Source organism: Pinus tabuliformis, chromosome 3_1 (assembly GCF_031772625.1).
Source record: "Pinus tabuliformis cultivar Carrire ecotype Pingquan chromosome 3_1, CPIR1, whole genome shotgun sequence".
NCBI classification, from domain to species: domain Eukaryota; kingdom Viridiplantae; phylum Streptophyta; class Pinopsida; order Pinales; family Pinaceae; genus Pinus; species Pinus tabuliformis.
This window is the reverse complement of record NC_142301.1, coordinates 252071843-252094467: the sequence shown is the minus strand read 5'-3', so window position 1 is coordinate 252094467 and position 22625 is coordinate 252071843. Positions and strand designations below refer to the sequence as shown.

Below are 22625 nucleotides of genomic sequence, written 5' to 3'. Positions count from 1 at the left end.
AGAGAAAGCAAAAATGGGCTCTTGTTGCCTGGGAAAAAATATGTAGGCCTAAAAAAGATGGTGGCCTTGGACTCAGGGATACTGACCTCCTAGGGAAGGCTCTGGGAGCCAAAACTCTATGGAGATGGATTGCAAACCCCAAATCCCCTTGGGGAACCCTATGGAAGGCTAAGTACACTCCTACCCTCTCGCAGGAGCAAATCATAAGGCTTAATAGTAGCATCAAAGGTTCGGTTATCTGGAACCAAGCATGGGAGAATAGGGCTATCATCCAAAAACATAGTTTCTGGGAGATTGGAAATGGAGACAAGGCATTCTTCTAGGAAGATGCTTGGAAACAAAGGTCTGAACTTGATCAAGATCAATATCAACAAATCAAGACCGAAATGAAAAACAGAGGCAGGACCAGAGTCTGCCATTATTGGAAACCAAGCACAGTTGGGGACAACTGGAGAGAATGGTTGGATCAAGAGGACTGGGCTCCCCACATCAATCTTCAGGTTTGGTCTGTTCTCTCAACTGAACTTCAAAAAAGACAAATCCTTCATGACACCTCAGAGGACAAAATCCGATGGGGAAAAACACAGCTGGTCATTTCAATTTAAAAGAAGCATATAGATATATTGCAGAGCATGATCAAATTCAACCAGACCCTAAATGGAGATCTATCTGGGACAAAAAACATTGGCCAAAAATTTCTATTTTCCTATGGCTTGTCCTGCATAGGAAGATTCTAACCTGGGATAATCTAAGGAAAAAAGGATTTATTGGTCCCTCCAGATGCCAACTCTATCAGCAAGAGGAAGAAACTTCAAACCATCTCCTGAACAAATGTCTCTATGCGTCCAAACTTTGGGATTGGGTTTTCTTGGTCTTCAACAGTTTGGATCGGGATCCCTCCTCCATACTGATCACCATCTCGAACTGGAGACCTTCCTTCTCCTCCCATCCTTTGGTTAATAGAGCATGGAACATAATCCCAAGTTTGGTTTGTTGGGATATATGGAAGGAACGTAACACTAGAATTTTCCGAGGCATCTCAACTCTGGAGGAAATCACATTATCTAAGATCAAGAGTGCCATTTGGGAGACAGTGGCTTCCTCCCCCCTTCAAAATACCAATGGCCCTCCCAACAACTCTGATGCGAGAATTTTGTCTATGCTGGACCTCCTCTAGACTAGCATCCCCGACGTCCCTTCCTCATCCAGGAATGATAAACAGAAGGACACATGGAGGCCACCAGAGCTGGGCACCACTAAGCTTAACTACGATGGAGTGGCTAAAGGTAACCCAGGCCTGGCTGGTTTTGGAGGTGTCTTCAAGAACGCAAAAGGTGAAATATTATGGGTCTACGAGGGTAACATTGGTTCAACAACACCACTGAACTACATGCTCTGGAACATGGCATCACCATCGTGAAAAGACTAAAGCTCAGCCCTTTGATCGTTGAAGGGGACTCCACTCTAGCCACTCAGATCTGTAAAAAGCTCCAACAGGGTATCGAGGTGGCCAAAGTCTCGGATAACTGGCGCCTAAACAAAATTATGCAGAGAATCAAACACAAAATAGACAGCATGGAAGGTCTACACTTCCAGGCCATCAGAAGAAATGACAACAAGCTCGCGGATAGGTTAGCCAATGAGGGGACAGTAGGGACCCTTCAGCTGAACTCTAGGTCATGGCATGATTTGGAAGATAGCAATCTTCATCACCATTGTGCAGCCATTAATGACAAGGACAACCAGAATACCGAACAATAATTGTTCGCGTACCCTGCGTCACAACAAGGATGATTCTAAGTATTGGGAGAAGGATGGTTCTAAGGTGCACACGCCTAGACCCATCCTCAGATCGACAGATGTGTTGGACATTCCTACCACAGCCCCTCTCTCCCACGAGGTCGCCGCCATCCAGTCCCATCAGCTCTGTAAGGCTCCTTCTCCACCTCCTAACCCCTGTACTTCGCACGCTTCCCCTTCCCTCCCCTCCCCTCCACTCCATGCCCCCCAAGGTCCTCCTGCCTCTATTTATTCCCCCCTCACCCCTCTCCTTCCCGTCATTCCCTCTGCTCTCTGCCCCCCCCCCCCCCCCCGCATTTCCTTTGTTCTATAGTGATCTGAAAATGGGGCACTTAGGCTTCTTGTCTAATTTTCAAGAACCTCTCCCACTTCCAAAGCTTTAAATATTCCCAAGTCTTTATGATTAACCAATGCAGAATTAAATATGTGCTTGAAATAAGGTGTATGCTTATGTTTATTATTGACTATTTATGTGTTTTTAAGTCTATTTTCTTGAACTGATATAACAACAACTAAAGTAGTAGATATAATGCAACAATAAAACAACACACATAAGACAACAATTTAATTAGGAGTTCACCCAAAACTCTTGGGCTACGTCTCCATGAGCTCTAGTCAACTCAACTAGGCTCTCTGGGATTATGGCAAAGTCCTTTTACAAGCTCTTGGCTCAACTCCATTGTTTTACACATAAACAATGGGTTTAGACACCCTTTTATCCCTGGCCCTTGAAGCTGTCGGCTCTCTCTCTGGCTCTTGGCTCTAGCTCTCTTTGCCTCTGCTTCCTTCTTTGGCTCAACACCTCCCTCTCTGTCTTTGTCATTATGTGGTTTTTAAGCCAATCAGCATTGTCCATTTGTTTCCTCTTCTGGGCTCTCTAGCTCCCAGCCTCTGTCCGCTCAAATCCCCCTTTGAACGTTAGAAATCATTGATAAACACCTTCAGGGATGGTGGCCACCTGTTCTGTAATGGAAGGAACCATCAGTGCCTTTGAAATCCAAAAAATGGTCGTTCTCTGTTTACACAGAGAAATACTCTAAAACATGGGAAAATTCGCCCAAACGCCATCTATCAGACTTCAAATATCATTAATTCCGCTCTATTTTCCCTTCTGGTCCGTCTTTGGGCACGATCACAAGTGATTGTTGATCAACGGTTATTATTTATTTTGGGTGGCTTATGCGCCCAGGCATTACCCACCCGAAAAGGGTGGTTTTCTCTCTCCGACGCCTAGCCACGTGGAAGCCAGTGTATGGGCTCGGGTAGAGCCCAACCAATACCACTTACCGCCTACGACCTGCCCGAAATCCCACTCGTTTCGGAACTCAAAACATATACCGTTGCGTCTAAAAACCCTTTCGAGTCCATTATATCGCCCAATTCGCATTTCCTTTAGTTTTCATTTATTTAACGAAAATGCAAATTTACATTGAAAAACGCCTTTTTACGAAGCTCAAAAGATATATATTTTGGCCGATAAGACCCGTCGGGTCTTGCTTTATCGCAAGTCGCATATATATATGGCCCCGCTCCTCTATATTTTGCGATGCGACATGTCGCAATCGCATATCGAAAAGTCTCGGGGTCTTTCCATATGGCCTGGCCTATGCCAACGCCGATATTGGTGATCTCAATATAGCTCAACCTGAGGTCCCGCCTTAAGTCCCATGCCATCGCCGATGCCGATTCGCCGATTTCGGCGATTGCAGTATCGCATCGACCCGGTCCTTATGTTATATCGCATGTCTGCCTCCGACCCGATATGTCGGGGGTTTCTCCCCTTTCCGCTTAAGTCTGCTCTTTTGCCCTAGTCCGATGCGATTTCCCTTTGTAAGGGTTTTTTTTTTTGCCCATTTTAGAGGATTTTTCCTCTTTTTTCTAAAGAACATAGGGCATCTTCTTTTTGCGATAACTTCTGCATCCTAAGTCCATTTTTTCCCATTCAAGTTGCAGTAGATGCAAAATGAAAAGATCTCTGCAATGGGGCTATTTCCAGGAACTTCCTTAGACTTTCATTTTCCTCAGTGAGGAACACTTAGACTTAGGATTCTAACAAAAATCCATTTTAGATCATCTGGTTGTTCTGGCTCTCTTGTCCCTTTGTCTTCCTCATGGCCCCAAAACGTTGCTCCAACCTAACCTCCAGTCAAGGGCGTGGGCATGGTAGAGTTTCCTCCCATTGGTAATCTATGGGTCTATCCCCCGCTACTTGTGTTGAGACCTCCGCGAGGCGAGTAGCTCTGAACTTTGCGGCAACAGTCAACCCGGAAACCCAAGAGCATATCGCCAACCTTGAAGCTCAAGCCAGTGCTCTTCGCAGAGCAATATCTTCGGAGGATATTGATGCGGACTTCGCATGGATCCCAAAGTGCGCGAGAACCTTTATGCGCGCACCATTGAAACCTGGTGGCAGATGAAAACTATCATGGGTCTCGCCTTGCAGGAGCAGGAGGAGCGTTCTAAGGCACTCGAAACCAAAATAGACAGTCTCACGAAAAAGTTTGTGATCTTTGTTGAGGCAGTCCACCATTGTCGCTTCATTACTAGGGACTCTCCGCAGTATACCGTCATCAGGAAGAAATCCACGGCGAAAGTCCACTCAGTCACTGAAGGATCGCCAAGTATTAAGAAATAAATTGTTGGAGCCTCCTTAAGTTCACTGAACGCTATTGTGCCGCAGGAGGGGAGTACTCAGGAAACTCCCATCAGCCTGGATGACGACCCTGTCACTACCAATCCAGAATGAATTCTGCTAGTTCTCTTTTGTCTCTTCTCCCCCGCGGTTGTCTGACTGCAGTAGACCTCGCAGTCTCGGAAATAAAGAACCTCGGCTTTGTCTATTTAGTAGCGACTAAGTCCTTACTTCTTCTTTTTGAGTCTGTTGTAAAAAGGGTTCCTGAATGGTTCCTAGATATTCACCACTGTAACTACCATAGTATACAGAACCCAATTTTGGCAAAGTCGCATTGTAGAGGGAGCAAATCAAAAGCTAGAACAGATAGTTTAGTTGGTCTTTGTGTCGGGCTCTCTTACCCACACAACCCAACACATGTAATTACTCTTTTTTTTCAGTAATATATTCTATCTTATTAAAAAAAGTTAAAAATAAATAAATAAATAAAAAGCGATAATTATGATTATGTAGGTAGAGGATAATAGATTCTATTGTGAGCACCATCCATCTGTTTGGAGAGTACATTTTTGAATTGTTTCTCTAGCTTAATCGTGTAATTTTTAATGTCTCTTCGAAAACACGTCATCGGGTCATATTTGAATATTCACATTAAAAACACATAACGTAATTTTTGAATATTTATTCTAAATTCAAGATAATTGCATAACAATGTATTTTTTTCTGAACTTGTTGCAATATGGCACTAAAATTAATTCGGAAGAATTTTCCTTATTTACTTTTAAAAATCAGAAAACAAATATTTCAGAATGGATACCTTTGTGATTCAAGATTAAAACAAAAACTCTTTCGGATAAATCACATCGTTGTTTGAGGATCAACGCATTTTGAACCCCTACTAAGGTTCATCATCAACAAATTACATAATTATAGTCGAGGTGCAACGATAAACTCCAAACGATCATTAAAAATATATATAGTCAAAATTACTATAGCTATTATTATTTTTGGTCTAATAATAAATGAAAAAACTAACTAAACAGATTTAATTTTTTTAAATTAATATTTGAAAGATTATAAATTATAAATAACAAATTTTAAGAAATTATATTATAATTATTTGATTTTTGGTCCAATAGTAAATGAATAAAAAATAAATAGATAAGGTTTGGGCACCTTTCTGTAACATGGGTCTTTGATTTACATCTCAGACAGAAAATTGGTCCTGAATGTTCTTTCTTAACCTGTTTAGCTTTCTAAGCATAAACAGTTGCCTTTTTCCCCCTGTTAAGCCTTGATTCTTCCCCTTGGGGACATCTTGAAGCAGTGTGTCCATTTTGGCCACACAACCAGCAAGTGATTTTGTTCCATTTATCTTGCTTGTTTGTATGCAAATGAATATTAGAGGGGTTATAATAATGGGTTTTTGGGATGTACCTGTAGTGACCCTTCTTATTTCTTTGGCTTCTATCCTTTGTAGAATACTTTCTTTTATGCTTAGGATAATTTCTTTTATTTCTATAGAAAGTCTCTTTAAACTCTTGTTTAGCTCTTTTTCTAGACTTTCTCTTCTTGACCAATGGGTCATCTATTGTCAGTCCATATTTGCTGCAAATGGACCTCTTATCAAGCAATTTGGACAATTTTTCCAAAGACTTGTTTACCTTTGAGCTGGTACAAAGACTTACCAGTGTCTTTGTAATATGGGAATAAATTTCTCCCCATGTGTAGGACTCAAATAGTAACTGGAAGACTTCTTGCAATCTAATGTAGTCAACAAATCTAGAAGGTAATGCAGCAAGATATACCTGCTTCCATAACAGGTTCTTGGAATCTTTAACTTCATAGATCCGTTGCATCCAATCTCTGTGAAAATCATTAAATTGAGACATCTTATGACATTTGAGGTTCATGAGAATAACCTCATGCTTGTTGGCAATTTCTGTCTCACTGCCACACCAATGTTCCAGAATCATTGATGTGAGTGCTCCAATCATATTGCTTATAACAATACCATCAGGATTATGAATGACATCTCCTTTCTCATCTTTGAGAACTTCGGCTTCCATAGTTTCAATGAGTTTAGGAGAAGATTCATTCTCCCACCACCTGGGGAGAGTACCTGTAAAACATTGTATGATGGTTCTGCAAGCATCTACTTCTGACTTTCCTCTGAGACACATGAGTTTGTATTCAGTATACATTAAATCAATCATTTGGCGAATTTGGCCAATGCTCATGTTATCTATGTTCCACTCTCTGTGGGAATCAGGGAAGAAAGTATGGGCTTCTGGCAATTTCCCTTTCCCTTCAATGTCAGGAGCAGAATATCTCGAGAATCTATGTTCTAGAGGCTCATAGATTGGGAATATTTGTGTTTCTTGAGTTTTCTGTTCTTTTTCTTCTATCTCTAGTTCCTTAAATAAGGAAGCAATATTTATATGTTCTGACTCTTCAGATCCTGAAGTAGTTTCTTTGGGGAACAACAGAGGAAACTTATTTATGTTTCTCATAGAATTCTCAATCTTTATATTCCTTTTTACTAGGAAAGAATTTGGAATTGGCTTCTCAACTTTTTTGATCTGCATCTTTTCAAATTTTTCATTCAAGCCAGTGAGGAGTGTCTTAGTTACATCAATATGTCCAACTAAGTTTTCTCCTACTTCTTCAATCTTATTTAATGATTCCCTAGTGTAAGAACGAGTCATGCTGGAATCAAACTGTAAATTATTCAAACAAGTATTTACACTATTCAGTGAAGACTGTATGATATCTACTTGTTTCTTTACATCTTCTGCTTTAGCCACATTCATTTCCAGACCCTTTATAGCAGTATTGGTCCAGTTTAGCTGTTCACTAGCCTTTTGAATTCTACCATCAATTCCTAAGGCATTGTCATCTTTTTGAACCAGAGGGATGGCTTTGGCTGCATTTGTTTTTTCTCCTAATATAATTCCTTTATATGGAGGAAAAGTAGTAGGAGTTTCAACTGTGGATCCATCAATTGCAGTCCATCCATGCCTATCAGTCATACTGCTAGAAGTAGCACCAGTTAAAACATTTACAGGAGCAATTTTATCTTTCCATGAGTAGAAAGATATCCAAACATTATTTACTTCCATATAATGTTTCCAGTCTGTTGCTAACTTTCTTTTCTGTTCTAGAGAATATCCTTGGTCAAATTCATCTGCTTGAGGATTTGTATACAAATCCCAGTTTAACATTTCTTTCATCCATTTAGAACTGATTTGGGATTTCAAGCATCCATCCATAAGTGCAAAAAACTTATGCATTTCCATGACTGCACGCTTCTTACAGTCAGAAGGAATCTGTTTGAATCTGCATTCTGGGATAAGTTCTGATTGCTCAAGTTTCCCTAAGCCATATCTTGGTTTTGCAGGCCTCATTAAACAAATCATTTGAGTAAGCCTAGGGTCTTCTTCTCTTATTGAATGGATCATGAGAACATGATCTGAATCTGGCTCTGGCTCATGTGGAAAAGGAATATCAGAACATTTAGGATTAGGACATGAGCTAATAGAAGTAGGAGGAGCAATGCCAGTTCGGGGATTATGATGCAGATGAATATTTTGTTCGGCTAAAGTGAGCAGATTTATGATATTTGTACAATCTGGACATTTTACTTCTAAAGAAGAAAAATTAACAAGCTGGGCTAACTCATAAAGCTGATGGTGTCTACAAGAAGAAAAGGATGACGATGAACAAGCGGTATCAACAGTGGCAGGATCTCTGTAGTACTTTGATGATTTACAAGCAGCGTCAATCCGCCGACGATCAATAGTTGATCTGCGGGGAAAAGATATGACTACATTGGAAGCATTTTCAGTGATATTGGCAGAAGTGATATTTCGGGGAATTTGTGGCCTGGAATGATTTACGACCCAATGTTCAGGGAACTGCAGATCTTCCCATTTGATTAATAGGTGCTCAATCTTTTGGTTCTTTGGGTCTGCTTTGACTACCACACTTGATTTTGAATCCCGACTGGGGGTATGACGGATGGCTGGCCATAGAGTGTTGGTATGTCTAAAACAAGCTTTGGTCTGGATGGCTATATTGTTCCTCTTTTTCTTCATATCAAAACCCATAATATGAATTTGCAGTTGTAAGATATCTTTAATAGTTTCATCAAACAAATATATGGAGAAGTTTGGGAAACAATCAAAGTATACAGGGCCATCAGACAAAGGGGCTACTATCCCACCGATTATTGAATCTGTGTATCTGTTGTGCGTTAGATCTCTAACAGTAGCAAGCACAAAAGTTTCTAATCCTTTATGGACTAAAGGATTGATGCCAACCCGAATGCAACCAAGATGCAGATAGTTTGTTTTTAATTTCTTTGCTTCTGCTTGTAATGCTTGAGGATTTAGCAATGGTATGGTCTGAATACTTTCAGAGTTCTCTTGGACCTGACTAACAGACTCTTTAATGCTAATTATAGAGGTAGCAATTAAATGGAAAGGGGCTAAATCACTATAAACTTCAGAGGGTGTTACATTTGGTAAAGGCCATCTTGCAGAAGGCTGGGATTCTTCATAAGTAAGTTCAACAGAGTTTAAGGTTCTACTTGAACTATTTTCAAACATTTCTTTAAGAGGGTTTTCTTCTGCATGGGAATCTTTCTCTTCAAGCTCTCGGAATGAAACAGACTTTTTGAATGACTCCATTCTTTCTTAAAAGAGTATAGATCTGAGTACCAACCTTTAGAACCAGATGTTACTGGCTCTGATACCAATTTCTTGCAGGGGCTTCTGTCACAAGCTTGTACTTTCTCTGTGTCTCTTCGTAACTCTCTGATAACCAACTCCTGGTGAACCAGTGATGAAACTACTCGGATCTTTCACACTCTGACGGCCTCAACAACGGCTTCCATGCCTCAAACAGCCTTGGTGTCCCTTCGATCCTTTGGCGAACTTCCTGCTAACTTTGGATGAAAGCACAGAGAAAACTACTACCATAGCAGATTTTTAAATGCACAAAGATACTCAATAGCAGAATGGCATACTCATTTTATTCCAGATTGGAGAAAAATCTTTACAGAATGCTCTCAGAGCTTTTACAGAAATAGATCCCTTACAGAGATAGACTAATCTCGCTTTTACCGGACTTTTCACAGTTCAGAAATGAACAAGTTACTACCGGAGGCTATAGACTCTGTCTTAGAATCAGACTTCACACCCAAGACTTTGACTCTTCTAATGGTTTGGCCACTTTAGGTTCTCACCAGTGCCGAGCACACTGATGCGCAGGCTTCTCAAACCAACTAAGGACTTTGAGTGATTTCTCGTGTTGCAAGCAGATCAGACTGATCGTCCGCAAATGCAGAGCAGGAGAACGCTCGACTCAAACACACACACACAAATACTCTCCAAAACACGATGCCCAACAAATGAGCCTTACCCTCCTTATATAGGATAGAGGTGGGGGGGGACAAACATTACTGTTGGTCGGACAAGAAAAGACTAAAAGCAAAGGGAATCATTGCTTTCCAGCCTTTATCAGAGCGACGTCCGCACAAATATTCGTGTCATATGGGTGGACCGAATAATTGCTTTCGGGTAACGCTAAGATATCGTCTGTAAAGCAGATTCTTGTACCTAAGCAAATCTGACAGACATTATGGCTATCTACACAGTGGATACTTTTGTACAAAAAGCCCACGAGAAAAGACTAGATGATAATATTTACATTGTGGAAGCTTTTTAAACAGTGAAGCCCACGGGAACACTGGCCACAATTAAGCCCTTGTGACTGGTATGTAATCAAAATACAGTCAGATCAAGGAATCTACCCCTTTTATAGAGTAGATCGTCACATGCCTTAGTATAAATTCTCTGGACTATCATGGGTTTTCCCAGAATGATTTGATGCTGGACCTTGGTTAGGACATACCATTCTAAGTGTTCTCTCATGTATTCCTGGAGGGAATAATTTAACATATGAAAAGGGTCCCATTCTTTAACTGTCATTTCTCTTACTGTGTTGTATATATGGTGGAAACATTCCCCAATATTATTTTCAAAGCATTTGTTACAGTATTTTCTTTCATAATTTTCATGATATATTGGGTCCATGGCTGTCCTATTGACTCCGTAATCAGTCCACCAGTTCTGAAACCATTCACATTGTAGATTTCTCTGTGATGCTGCTAGTGTACTGAATTTCAGCTTTGTGTAATGGGTTTCTTCTCTATCATCAACATTTAGAAAATCCCACCAAAGCTTTTTGTAATCTGCAAAATCATAAACTGTGTCAGGGAACATTACCTTGGGATCATTTCTGGGCCATCGGGCACATGGTTGGACTTGAGACTGGCCTGGCTTGTCCCACAAATCTCTGGTTCTGTAGATACAATAGTAGCTTTCATAGATTCCTGTGCTGCGACCTCCATGGTACCAAATGCCAGCAATGTCATGAAAATTCATTTCTAGGGCCTGCCTTGCAGTTCCAGCATCTGCTTTTGCCTTGTCATACATCATATCATGTATCCATTTTCTACCCTTTGGGTACACCTTTCTTTCTGGTACATAGTGCTGGAGATCAGTATGAGGCTGTAAATTTGCATCAAGGACTTTCGTGTTCCTTAATTGCCATGTAGGTCTCCAGTTATCTTTGTACGTATCCCAGTCTTGATCATCTGGAACGGTTCTCAAGACTTCTTGTTTTTGGTGCTGGTCCCATTCAGTAATAATCATCATGACATGTGCTTCTTTCTGTTCAATGTACTCTCTGCTGAGGAAGTCAGGAAGACAATTGTCTTCTCCTTTGATGTGTTCTACAGAAAAATCAAAATTTGCAAAGAGTGCTTGCCATCTAGCAAACTTTGCTTCTCCAGCTTTCTTGATGTCTTTGGATAGGACTTTCTTCATTGCTGATGCATCTGTCCTGAGAAGGAAAGGTTTGTTTATTAAATATACTTCGAACTTGCTTATACAATTCCATGTAGCTTTCACTTCTCTTTCAATAACAGAATAGTTCTGTTCAGCTGGATTCCATACTCCTGAGGCAAACTGTACTACTTGTTCTTCTTTATCAACTTTTTGTTTCAGGATTCCTCCCCATCCAATGTTACTGGCGTCAGATTCAACTATCTTGAAAGCTTCATCATCTGCTACATACAGTATAGGCAAAAATTTTACCTTTGCTTTGATCTCTTGCACTGCTCTAGTATGGGCATCTGACCATTCAGGGGGATTTTTGCCAAGCCGCTTATTGAGCATTTTTCTATCACTGGCGCAATCCTGATAAAAACTTCTTACATAATTCAGACATCCTAAAAATCTTTGCAGTTGTGTCTTGTCCTTCAGCATGTCCGGAAATTTGTTTGCAAATTCAATAGCATGTTGTTGCAGAGAAATCTGCCCATTGTAGATCTTATGTCCTAAGAACTTTATAGAAGTTTGGAATACTTCTATTTTCTTTTTGCTAAGAAGAAGCCCATTTTTCTGGACCAGCTTCATGAAAATATTTACATGTTTGAAGTGGTCATCAATATTTTTAGAAAAAATTAAAACATCATCAATATAAACAATAAGCCAATCAAAATATGGCTTGAAAATATCATCCATAACCTTCTGGAATTTTGAAGGAGCATTTTTGAGACCAAATGGCATGACATTCCACTCGTAGTGCCCTGCAGGAATACTGAATGCAGTTTTGAATTTATCTTCTTCATCAATGGCAACTTGCCAAAATCCTGCTTTTAAATCAAACTTTGAAAATATCTTGGCTCCTGCAATTCTTCTAATCAAATCTCCTTTATGTGGAATGGGATAAGTGTCATCGGCCAAGACTGAATTTAGAGGCTTGTAATTTATCACAAGTCTGGGGATACCTCTAATCTGTTCAGCTCTTTTGTTTACATAGAATCCATAGCAATTCCAGGGGCTATTAGATTCTCTGATCAATCCTCTGTTGAGCAGCTGTTGTATTTCTTCTTGACATAATTCTCTGTATTCTTTGCTCATGGGGATAGCTCTGCTCTTACAGGGTTTTCCTGTATATCCTTCTTTATAGGGCAGTCTGATTGTATGTTGTTTTCTGTGCCAAAAAGCATTTGGCTCTTCTGAACAGCATTTTTCTTCTAATTTTTCTTTTAGCTCTTGGATCCTTCTTTTGATTTGAGGCAGTTTTAGCTGTTCTTCTATTCTTAGTGTTCCTTTCAGATCTTTAAGATCTGACAGCAAAGATTCTGCTTTGTCCAATTTCTGCATAGCTTGGACCATTGTAGAAACTCTTGGGCTTGAAACATAAGGGAGCTCAATTCTTTTCCTAAAAACTATATTATAATTATTTTATTTTTGGTGAAATAATAAATGAATAAACTAACTAGTTAGAATTTTCTTAAAACTATATTTACACTATTTGCAAACTATATATGTAAAAGAACATATGAAGGTTTAAAAAATGAATGTTTGAAAACAAATATTTATTTAAAAAAAAAAAAAATTCCTTTCACGTTCTATCCATTATTATGAATCAAAATTCTTAAAATCTTAATTAAAAGGTATGTTAATTTTAATTTTAACTCTATTTAAAGACTTGAAAAACATTTCTTTTAATATCATTTAGTAAAAAAAAAAAATGGAATTAGTAAATGATTATTTTAAGTTATTGTGGATAAATAGCTACCATATCCCATTTTTAATGATATATATTTTTTTTATATCACATGGAAAACATAATACAAATAAATAAATAAATAACAACTTTAATAAAATTTAAAGTTAATCTTATTTTCAAGTTAATTAAGCACAAGGTTTAAAAAAAACTTCATCCAATTGCATAAATATCAAGCACATGCTTTAAAAACTTCATTTAGGTTATTGTGGATAAATAACTACTATATACCATTTTCAATGATACTTTTTATTTTTTCATATTATATGGAAAACATAACACAGATAAAAAAAAATAACAACTTTAATGAAATTTAAAGATAATCTTATTTTCAAGTTAATTAAGCACAAGATTTAAAAAAAAATAAAAAATAAAAATAAAAATCTTCATCCAATTGCATAAATATCAAGCATGTGCTTTAAAAAACTTCATTAGATTGCATAAATGTTGGTAAGTAATGGAATCTTGCAAGTCCTATGTGGCTATGGATTAATAGTAAAATTAGAGGAGATTAAGATGAATTATTTGGGTACTTCATTGATCCTTAATGATTTGCTAATAATTTTTTGATGTAGTTGTTATATTTATGCCATGATTTTTAAATGTTTTTAAATTTTTCATTTTTAAACTTTAATGGAAACCACCAAAATTAAAATCATTGTAAATAGCTCTTACTTACATAAATAAAATATTTACTATCAATTACTATCATATAATTTTATTTAATATCAATAAAAAATCAATGAAAAGTTATTAATAATAAATTCAAATAGTTATCAATTCAAATAACAAATAACTTGTAATAAAGCAATATATTCCTTGTAAAGATTGAATATATATATATATATATATATATAACCTTTCATTGATATATTCGGCTAGAACAACTACCCTTTAAATTATTTCTATTTATATTTACACAAAAAATGTAGAACCTTTTATACAAGCCTCTCAATAAAAACATTATCATTATAACAAGACATTATTATTCTAGTTGGGTAGGATTTGATTCTCCACCGCCTAAATGGAGAATTACAATTAAAAAAATACCTCAATTTATCAATCATTAAATCCTAAATTAATTGAATTATAAACCTTAACACTAACTTGAATTCAATATTTTTGCTTTAATTTATTTATATTTAAACTAAGCAACAGGTACTAGAGTTTGTTAATTTGCACTGCTGCCAACAGTGAAAGTCCATGATGTTTTCCATGTTTCATTGCTTAAGAGATATGTCCAGGATGTTGATCATGTGATTGATTAGTCTGTATTGTAGGTGGGACTAGAGCGGGAGTTACAGCCATAACCTCAGTGCATTTTGCAACGAAAATAAACTCATGTTCCAAAACCAAGCAATAGAGAAACCTAAAGTGCAATGGAAGCACTTTGGGTCTGACAAAGCTACATGGGAGATGTCTAATCAGATGCGGGCTTTGTATCCTTTATTTGCTAGTTGAGCAAAAATAATACATCGAGTTGTGTTATAAAGCTCCAATAAACAATATCATGTTCATGGTTTCAAAAGTTTGGTATGATGTAAATGCTACATATAGTTGTGTTATAAAGCTCCATGGAAAACATGTTTTCTTGGTTCTAAGTGTCATTGAACACCGAGAAAGGTCTTCCCCCAGGGGGGGGCGGGGGGGGTTGTGACTGCCCCTGGTTGATTTTCCATGTAAATAAAATAAAACCAAAATCATGGGACATGTATTCCAAGCTGAATGATGGACAAACATTATAGTGGGCATCACTTGTGGTTTAATAATGGTTATGGAAATTGGAAAACATATTAGCAAACGCAAAGAGCTAATATTTGACATTTAATTAAGAAAATAGGAGAAAAGGAAGATGAAGAGACACAATTTTCATGCAAGGGAAATTAGAGGAAAAATTAAGAAAAATGAGACATAAATAATAAAAAGGCATTAGAGAAATAGTGATAGCTTTTGTCATTTTAGCATTTGTCTCTCTTACACTCTTGTACACTTAGAGTATTTTTGGAGCACTCTAACATTCACTTGGATTTGGAAGAAGACAAGCAAAGGAAAGCAATGTGCACAAGGAGACAATTGTATCAACAATTACAACGCGCTTACTTTGTAGGTAACATATCGCATGTGTGATCTCCTTGCTGGTTTTTGGATGCATGGTATATGCATGTGGTTCCTTGGTTATGTGTTATCATTTGCATGGAGATTTGTCTGGCTAGACATTGGATTTAGCCTTGCCTTGCCATTTCCTAAATAACCATGGTGTAGTGGATTCCCCTTTTTTATTTTCTGATTGGTTCTCAGTTTCCTATGATTGTGGGTTGGGACAAATTCTCTGGAGCCCTGAAACAGCTTGGGTTCCCTGGAGGTTGTGGGTTGAGATGGGAGATATCTGAAGCCTTGTAACAACTTGGGTTCCCTAAAGGTTGTGGGTTGAGCTACTAGTTCCTCGAGCCCTGGAAAACTAGGGTAGAGACCAATATAGTTAATGTTAGTGGTTTATGGACCATATAGGTGAGATCATTGTGCTTGAGGGTTGAGGTGGTTTGGCTTCTGGAAGCCTTGGTTGGTTTTATTTTGGTTTAGCCTTATGATGCCACAAACATGCTTGGAATATGGAGCGGGGGGGTGATTTGCTGAAAGAGAGACTTGGTTCAACCCAATCTATGGTCAGGTGGTATGTGTAAGTCCCTAACTTGGTTGGCATTTTCATATGTTAATATGAGTTATTTTCCTATTGTGATCTATGAGCACTTGTACTAATTATTATGGTAATCTGATTGTTGATTTGTCATAGTTTCTATTATGGTTATATGTTGGTTATATGCATGGTTTTATGATGTGCTCTAAGTTACTATGACTCTTATTCATGATTTCATAAGTTATTGGATGGTTAATGAATGCATGGACTAACAAGTGTTGTTGTAGCTAGCTTAAGGGGGCATATGGCCTTCTTGGTGATTCTCATATGAAGTTTAGAAATTTATGGCCATATATGCATTCATGACATGTAGGTTCTATGTTTACTATTTGTTTAACGAAATGTCTATCTTGCATTAGGTATGTCTACGTCAAGATATTGCTTAAGCTTTGATTGTTTAACATAATTATATTAGTATTAAAAGGAAAAAAAAAAAACAACATAGAAAACATTTATTAACGTAATTTTGCTAATATCAGTATGTCTAGCCTATCTTCCAAATTTGTTTATGGACCATTAGACATATTCAATGTGTATGCATTATCTTTGACTGGTTTGAATGCTATAACAGTGTAAAATATGTTTAAGCACATGGTCCAAGAAATTTGAGTTTATTTTAAGATTCACGAGTTTGAAGATAAATTGTATTGCAAGACAATATAACTATACCTAATCCAATACGTTCTGCAATCCAGGATTCTCTGCCATTACTCTAAACTCTAAAGTACAACAGTCATATACCTAGTTGGTGTACAGTATGTGCAAAAAACAATGTATTCATTTTTGTTTAGTCAATTGATTTGATATTTCTCCGACAAGTCGCAACCACTTGTTTTGTTAAGGCCCGTTTAATTGAAAATCATTAAACAACTTTATGTTGCTTTGAATGGAGGGCTATGCCAAACAAATGATGTTATTTACGGTGCCAAGGCATAGTCTCAGCGCTGAAATCAAGGCTTAGTACATTGGGTGTCAGATCTGTCGTTTTTATTGTACAATTATAATGATGATAAAACTTGCAGAAGTCATCATTACCAAATAAGAAGTGAAGGAAGAAAACCAATTAGATTAGAGAAAAATAAATTTAAATGTTATTAAAAAATAATATTATAAAGTTGAACTATTGCTTAGGTTTAAAAAAATTGGTCAAACGGCAATATTTTTTGAGAGCCTTGACCTAGCCAACGCCCTCCCCCTGCGCCTGAGGCCGCTGGCCGTCTCGGCCCTCTGACTGCCGCGGAGGGCTCAAAATCTTGTCTGCAGATTGCAGAGTGTCTCATCGCGCATCCTTGTGGCTGTTGCGCCCCCGCGCTCAGTCCTGAGGCGCCCCTCAGCGATTATGGAAACTAATGGGGGCTCTTCCATTCCTCCTCCGGAGGTATTGGCGTTCCGTGCAATGGTTGAAGCATGTCCGAAGTGAGCTCCAATGGTGATTCAACAGAAGTTTATCAAGAAGATGGAAACGATTCCCTCAGTGGCCCTCCCTGAAGAAGAGACGTGCAAAGTAGCATTGAATCTGGGAGAGAGATGCCTCATCGGTCAGTTCACGGGCCTCTAGCCTTCTCCTAAGTCAATAGAAGACTGGACACAAAGAAATTGGAACCCTCTGATCAAAGAGGGCATTAAAAGCTACTTTGTAGGTAAAGGATTCTTTGTCTTTGTGTTTGAAAGCCCGGAAGACAGAAGTTTAATATTCAAAAATGGTCCATACTTCATGGGACCGCAAGGATTGTATCTGAACAAATGGTCCCCATACTTTGACCCTTCCTAGGATGTCCCTTCTGATGTCCCGGTATGGGTGAGACTCCCCCACCTACCTCTCCACTACTGGAATAAAAAATCCCTTGAGAACATCGGAAATGCGCTGGGTAAATACATCGACAAAGCTGCAAGAAAAGATCAGTGCTCATGTGCTTGCATATGCGTTGAAGTTGATCTAGAGGAGGGGTTACCGGAAGCAATCAAACTTACTGTCGTTGGATGGGTGCATGTCTAGGAACTGGACTACGAACAGCTCCCCTTCAAATGTAGACATTTTCACGGGCACGGACACTTCGCCAAGAACTGCAAGAAGAAGGCAGAAGAGCACTCAGATCAACCCAGCAGCCTCTGAGCAGGAAAACCTGGTGCATGTAGAAAGCACACCCCCAAGCAAAGAAGGAGAGAAAGAAAATCAGATCGAAGTCACACAGGGCAGTCCAACCAACCCCTCATATGTAGAAGTCACAAGGAAAAAAGTAATAGAAAGCTCAGGATCATCGGAGGATGAAACTTATGAGCGCCCCTCTAAAAGAGTTGGAAGGAAATCCCGTAAAGAAATGAGAGAAGAAGAGGTCGAAAGACTTAAAACTCAAGGGAGTCAAGCCACAATAGAAATGACCATTGGGCGAAATACCAGACCGAGACCTTCCAAGGGAGGTCCCACCCCTTCACTAAGTAAATAATGAAGCTTGTCTCTTGGAACTGCAAAGGACTGGGGAACCCCTCCAAACTAGAAGCAATCAAGGACCTTCTTAAAGCAGAACCCTCAGACATCCTCATGCTCCAAGAGACCAAGATTGAAGGGCAAGCCCTTCTAGATATCAACAAGTCAAAGTGGAATAAAAATATAGGTAAGGCAGTCAGCGCCAGGGGCACCTCCGGAGGACTGGCTACTCTTTGGTCAGATTGCACCTTCCAGCTCAATAACTTTCAAGAATCTCAGCACTGGATCTTAACATAATTGACGCATAAAGTTAGTAAGTTAAATGTCTCCCTCTTCAATCTGTATGTTCCTGTAAATTATTCTGAAAAAAAGAGATTGTTGGAACTCGCTTTCATTTTATCTAGAGCAGCATTTCCCCAATTAATATTATCATAGCAGGAGACCTAAATATTGTTCTGAAACCAAAAGAGAATAGGGGCGGCTCCTGCACCAGAGACTCCATGCTGGCCTCTGTGGAGGAGCTCGTTCAGATTTGGGATCTCTTAGACTTCCCTCCAGTCCATGGGCTTTTCACATGGTCAAACAATCATGTTGGGTCAGATCATATCTCTGCAAGTTTGGACAGGTTTCTGGTTCAAAGCACCCTTCTGATGAATAAAAAGATCATCACCATAAAAATTCTGCCCAAACTGACTTTAGATCACAAGCCAATACAGCTCCTTCTGGAAGATGAAGAAGATCTAGGCCCCATTCCCTTTCGTTTCAGCCCTCTATGGATTGAGAAAGTGGGCTTCATGGAGACTGTGAAAGCTGCCTGGGCTAAATCCTTCTCAGGCTCCTCTAGCTACATCTAGGAACAAAAGTTGAAGGCCACAAAACACGCGTTGAAGGAATGGATAAAAAAGCCAGATCCCACTCCAACCAATCAAAGAAAAGAGGCAGTTCAGAGGTTGCACTCCATGCAAACAGAAATGGAAAATAAAGACATTACAGCAGAACTCTTGGATGAGGAAGTAAAAGCTCAACGATCCACCTACCAATCCTTCCGAGCTGAAGAAGAATACTGGAGACTAAAGTCCAAAAGTCTATGGTTAAAGGCAGGGGACCGGAACACCACTTTTTTCCACAGACAATACAGAGCTAGACTATCCCGGAACCATATAGTTGAAATCAAAACTTCGGAGGGCCAAGTCTGCAAAGGTTTCAATCAGGTGAAAGGCGTTGCTGAAGCTCACTACAGGAATTTATACAATGAAGGAAACCAAGGCAATGAAGAGGAAGCCTCTGACTTCCTCTCCAACATCCCTCTCCTCGTTAATTCTGATGAAAATACAACCCTTTGCAGTCCCATTTCTGAGGAGGAAATTATCAAAGTAATCTGGTCAATGGAAGCCGATAAGGCCCCGGGGCCTGACGGATTTACAATCCATTTTTACCAATCCTGCTGGGAAGTTATCAAAACTGATCTCCTCAAGATGATAAAAGGCTTTATGAGAAAAGCTAAGATAGGAGGAGGAACCAATTCCACCTATCTAGCTTTAATCCCCAAGGAAACCAACCCTGACACCTTTGCAAGATTCAGGCCTATCTCGCTGTGTAACGCATCTTACAAAATTATAGCCAAACTCCTAGCAAATCGAATCAAGCCCCTGCTCAAAAAATTGATCTCCAGTTCTCAAGGCGAATTCGTGGAAGGCAGGTACATTATGGATAATGTCATTCAAGTACAAGAGACCATTCATTCAAGCAAACAGCGAGGGGAGAAAGGTATGTTGATTAAACTTGATATGGCGAACGCATTCGATAGAGTAAACCGCTTGTTCCTATGTAAAGTTCTTCTTTCCTTTGGCTTCTCTCAACACTTTGTCCAGCTCATAAAAGCATGTATTGAATCTCCATGGATTGCTCCCCTTATCAACGGTCGTCCAACCAATTTCTTCCAATCTCGGAGAGGTATCAGGCAGGGATGCCCTCTCTCTCCCTTCCTGTACATCCTCATGGCGGACTCCCTCAGTATAAACTAGCAGCTGAAAGAACCGCTAGCTCTCTCTCGGGCCTCAAACCCTCTAATGTTTCAGCCCCCCTGAATCACGCCCTCTTCGTGGATGATTCACTGCTCCTTGGAGGTGTTTCCTCCAGAATTGCGAAAGCCTTCGACTCTGTGCTGAGAAGTTATTGCAAGGTGTCTAGTGCTCTTGTTAATGAGAGTAAAAGCGAAATCTTCAGTTGGAATACTGAGCAGCAAGAGATCACTAATATTTCTAAGATTCTCGGGTTCAAAGGACATGCTCAATGGGACAGTTTCAGGTATCTTGGTCTTCCCATTTCCTCAGGGGTGAACAAGAGGTCCCTCTGGACTCATATCATCAGCAAAATCAAATCTAAAATCGCTGCTTGGGGAGGACACTGGTTAACAAAAGGCAGTAAAACCATTCTAATCAAAACTCAGCTGTCAGCTCTCCCTATTTATCAGGCTGCGTTTCTCCTGGCCCCCAAACATGTAACGGAACAGATCGCTACCCTCCTCAGGGATTTCTTATGGCAAGGTGGGAAAGGCAATGATAAAAAAATGCACTTAGTCAACTGGGACACGGTTAAGAGGTCGATTGTTGAGGGCGGACTGCAAATTCGGGATCCCTCCCTGGTCAACACAGCGTTGGGCGGTAAACTCTTGTGGAAAATGATCCACGACCCCACTCATCCCGTCAGTGTCATTTTACAGTCAAAATATGCAGACAATGCGGCTCTCAGGAAAATGCAATTGGAGAACTCAGCATCTTGTACGTAGGTATGGAGGCTCTGCTGCAAAAGCAGCGAATTTTTCAAAAAACTCATGTATAGAATCCCTGGTAACGGTAAGCGCACCCACCTGTGGAAAGATCGAATAATGGGAAGTGATCCTCTGGCAGAAAGCAAAGAAATTGTTGAACTCAGAAACTGGCTAGAAAGAGCGGGAGTAAACAGCGTTTATGATCTGTCAATCTGGGACAATCATGGTGATTGGGTAAGATGGGATTTCCATGGAGTCCTCGCGTATCTAAGAGACCAACTAATCTTGCTGGAGGACCTGCTTGAAGACGCTGCTCTTGTCAACAGATTCATGAAGGATAGTTGGGGATGGGGCCAGACTGGAGTTTATACATCAGCAGAGGGATATAGGGCTCTTCAGGGATCTAAGAACAACAACCAATCTCCCACCTTCTGGAAACAGGTCTGGGAGCCGTTAGCCCTCCCAAAAGTAATTTTTTTTTTTTGGACTTTGGCACACAATAAACTTTTAACAGGTGACAATCTGGTAAAAAGGAAGATCGAAGGGCCTCATAGATGTGTGCTTTGCAGATGTAATCTAGAAACTGCCCAACACCTTTTTTTGGACTGCCTCTTTGCCAAGGAGGTGTGGGGGCTTCTACTTCAAGATTTTCAGATCTCTCTCCCTCATCAAAACTCTGTCCCGGAACTTTTTGCTTCATGGAGTACCTGCTACCCCCGAAGTATCCCTCCCAAGTCCTTCTAGCGCAAAGTATGGATAGCGCTTCCCAAATTTGCTTGCTGGCAGCTGTGATTGGCTCGAAATCAGCAGATTTTCAATGATATGCAGCACTCTCCGACTCAAGTAGCAGTAAAAGCCAAGGCTCTTCTCTTGGAAGTGGCTCAGCAGCAGTATTACAAAGATGACCCTTTGCTCACGCTTGAAGAAAAGAGGTGGCTGGATCTAGAGCCACATCCCCGAAAGTACCTCTTTACACCCCTGAAAGCAAATCCGGACTGGCGAAAAAGAGAGCCAGATGACATCTTTCAAAGCTGGTGGAGGGCCCAAAATCTAACTACCATATTCTTTGATGGGGCGTCCAAAGGGAACCCCGGAGTCGCAGGTGCTGGTGGGATCATCTACTCCTCGGAGGGGTCTTTTAGTGATTCTTTTGCCTGGGGCCTTGGTCTGAAAACAAACAATCAAGTGGAGATCCTTGGGCTGCTCAAAGCTTGCCTAATTGCCAGAGAGAAAAGTGCTAAAGATATCCAAGTTTTCGGAGACTCAGAAATTTTAATCAAAAAACTAATCAAGGAGGATCTTTTCAACAATGCTGGACTCAACAAAATCATGGACAGATTGAAGAGAGTCTTACTAGGCTTTGATTCATACAAGTTTTATCACATCCTCAGAAATTCCAACAAGGAAGCAGATTGGATGGCGAATAAAGGTTGCACTCTCATGAAAGGGATCTTAATTGTAAATGGGGAAAGCTTCTTCCAAAATCTGTGAAACTGCCACATTCCAAAGGCAGCATAAGAAGGATAACAGTCATGTACGCGGGGTCGCTACGACAAAGACCCACTCTCCTTTTAGCATATAAATAAAATCCATAACCATTTTAGTTAAAAAAATAAATAAAATAAAATGGTCAAACATAGATTAATAGGTAGTCAATGCA

At 39.6% G+C, this 22625-nt stretch overlaps 1 protein-coding gene across 1 annotated transcript; it reads left to right on the top strand.

Moving 5' to 3' along the window:
- Positions 1 to 20161: 20161 nt before the first annotated feature.
- LOC149186743 (uncharacterized) lies at positions 20162 to 20983 on the top strand. Its single transcript, XM_089409433.1, has one exon. The coding sequence runs from the start codon at positions 20162 to 20164 to the stop codon at positions 20981 to 20983; it is 822 nt and encodes a 273-aa protein (XP_089265559.1).
- Positions 20984 to 22625: the final 1642 nt, after the last annotated feature.

Coding starts and splice junctions, on each gene's coding strand:
- LOC149186743 (XM_089409433.1), top strand. CDS start 20,162: ATGCCCTCTCTCTCCCTTCCTGTACATCCTCATGGCGGACTCCCTCAG.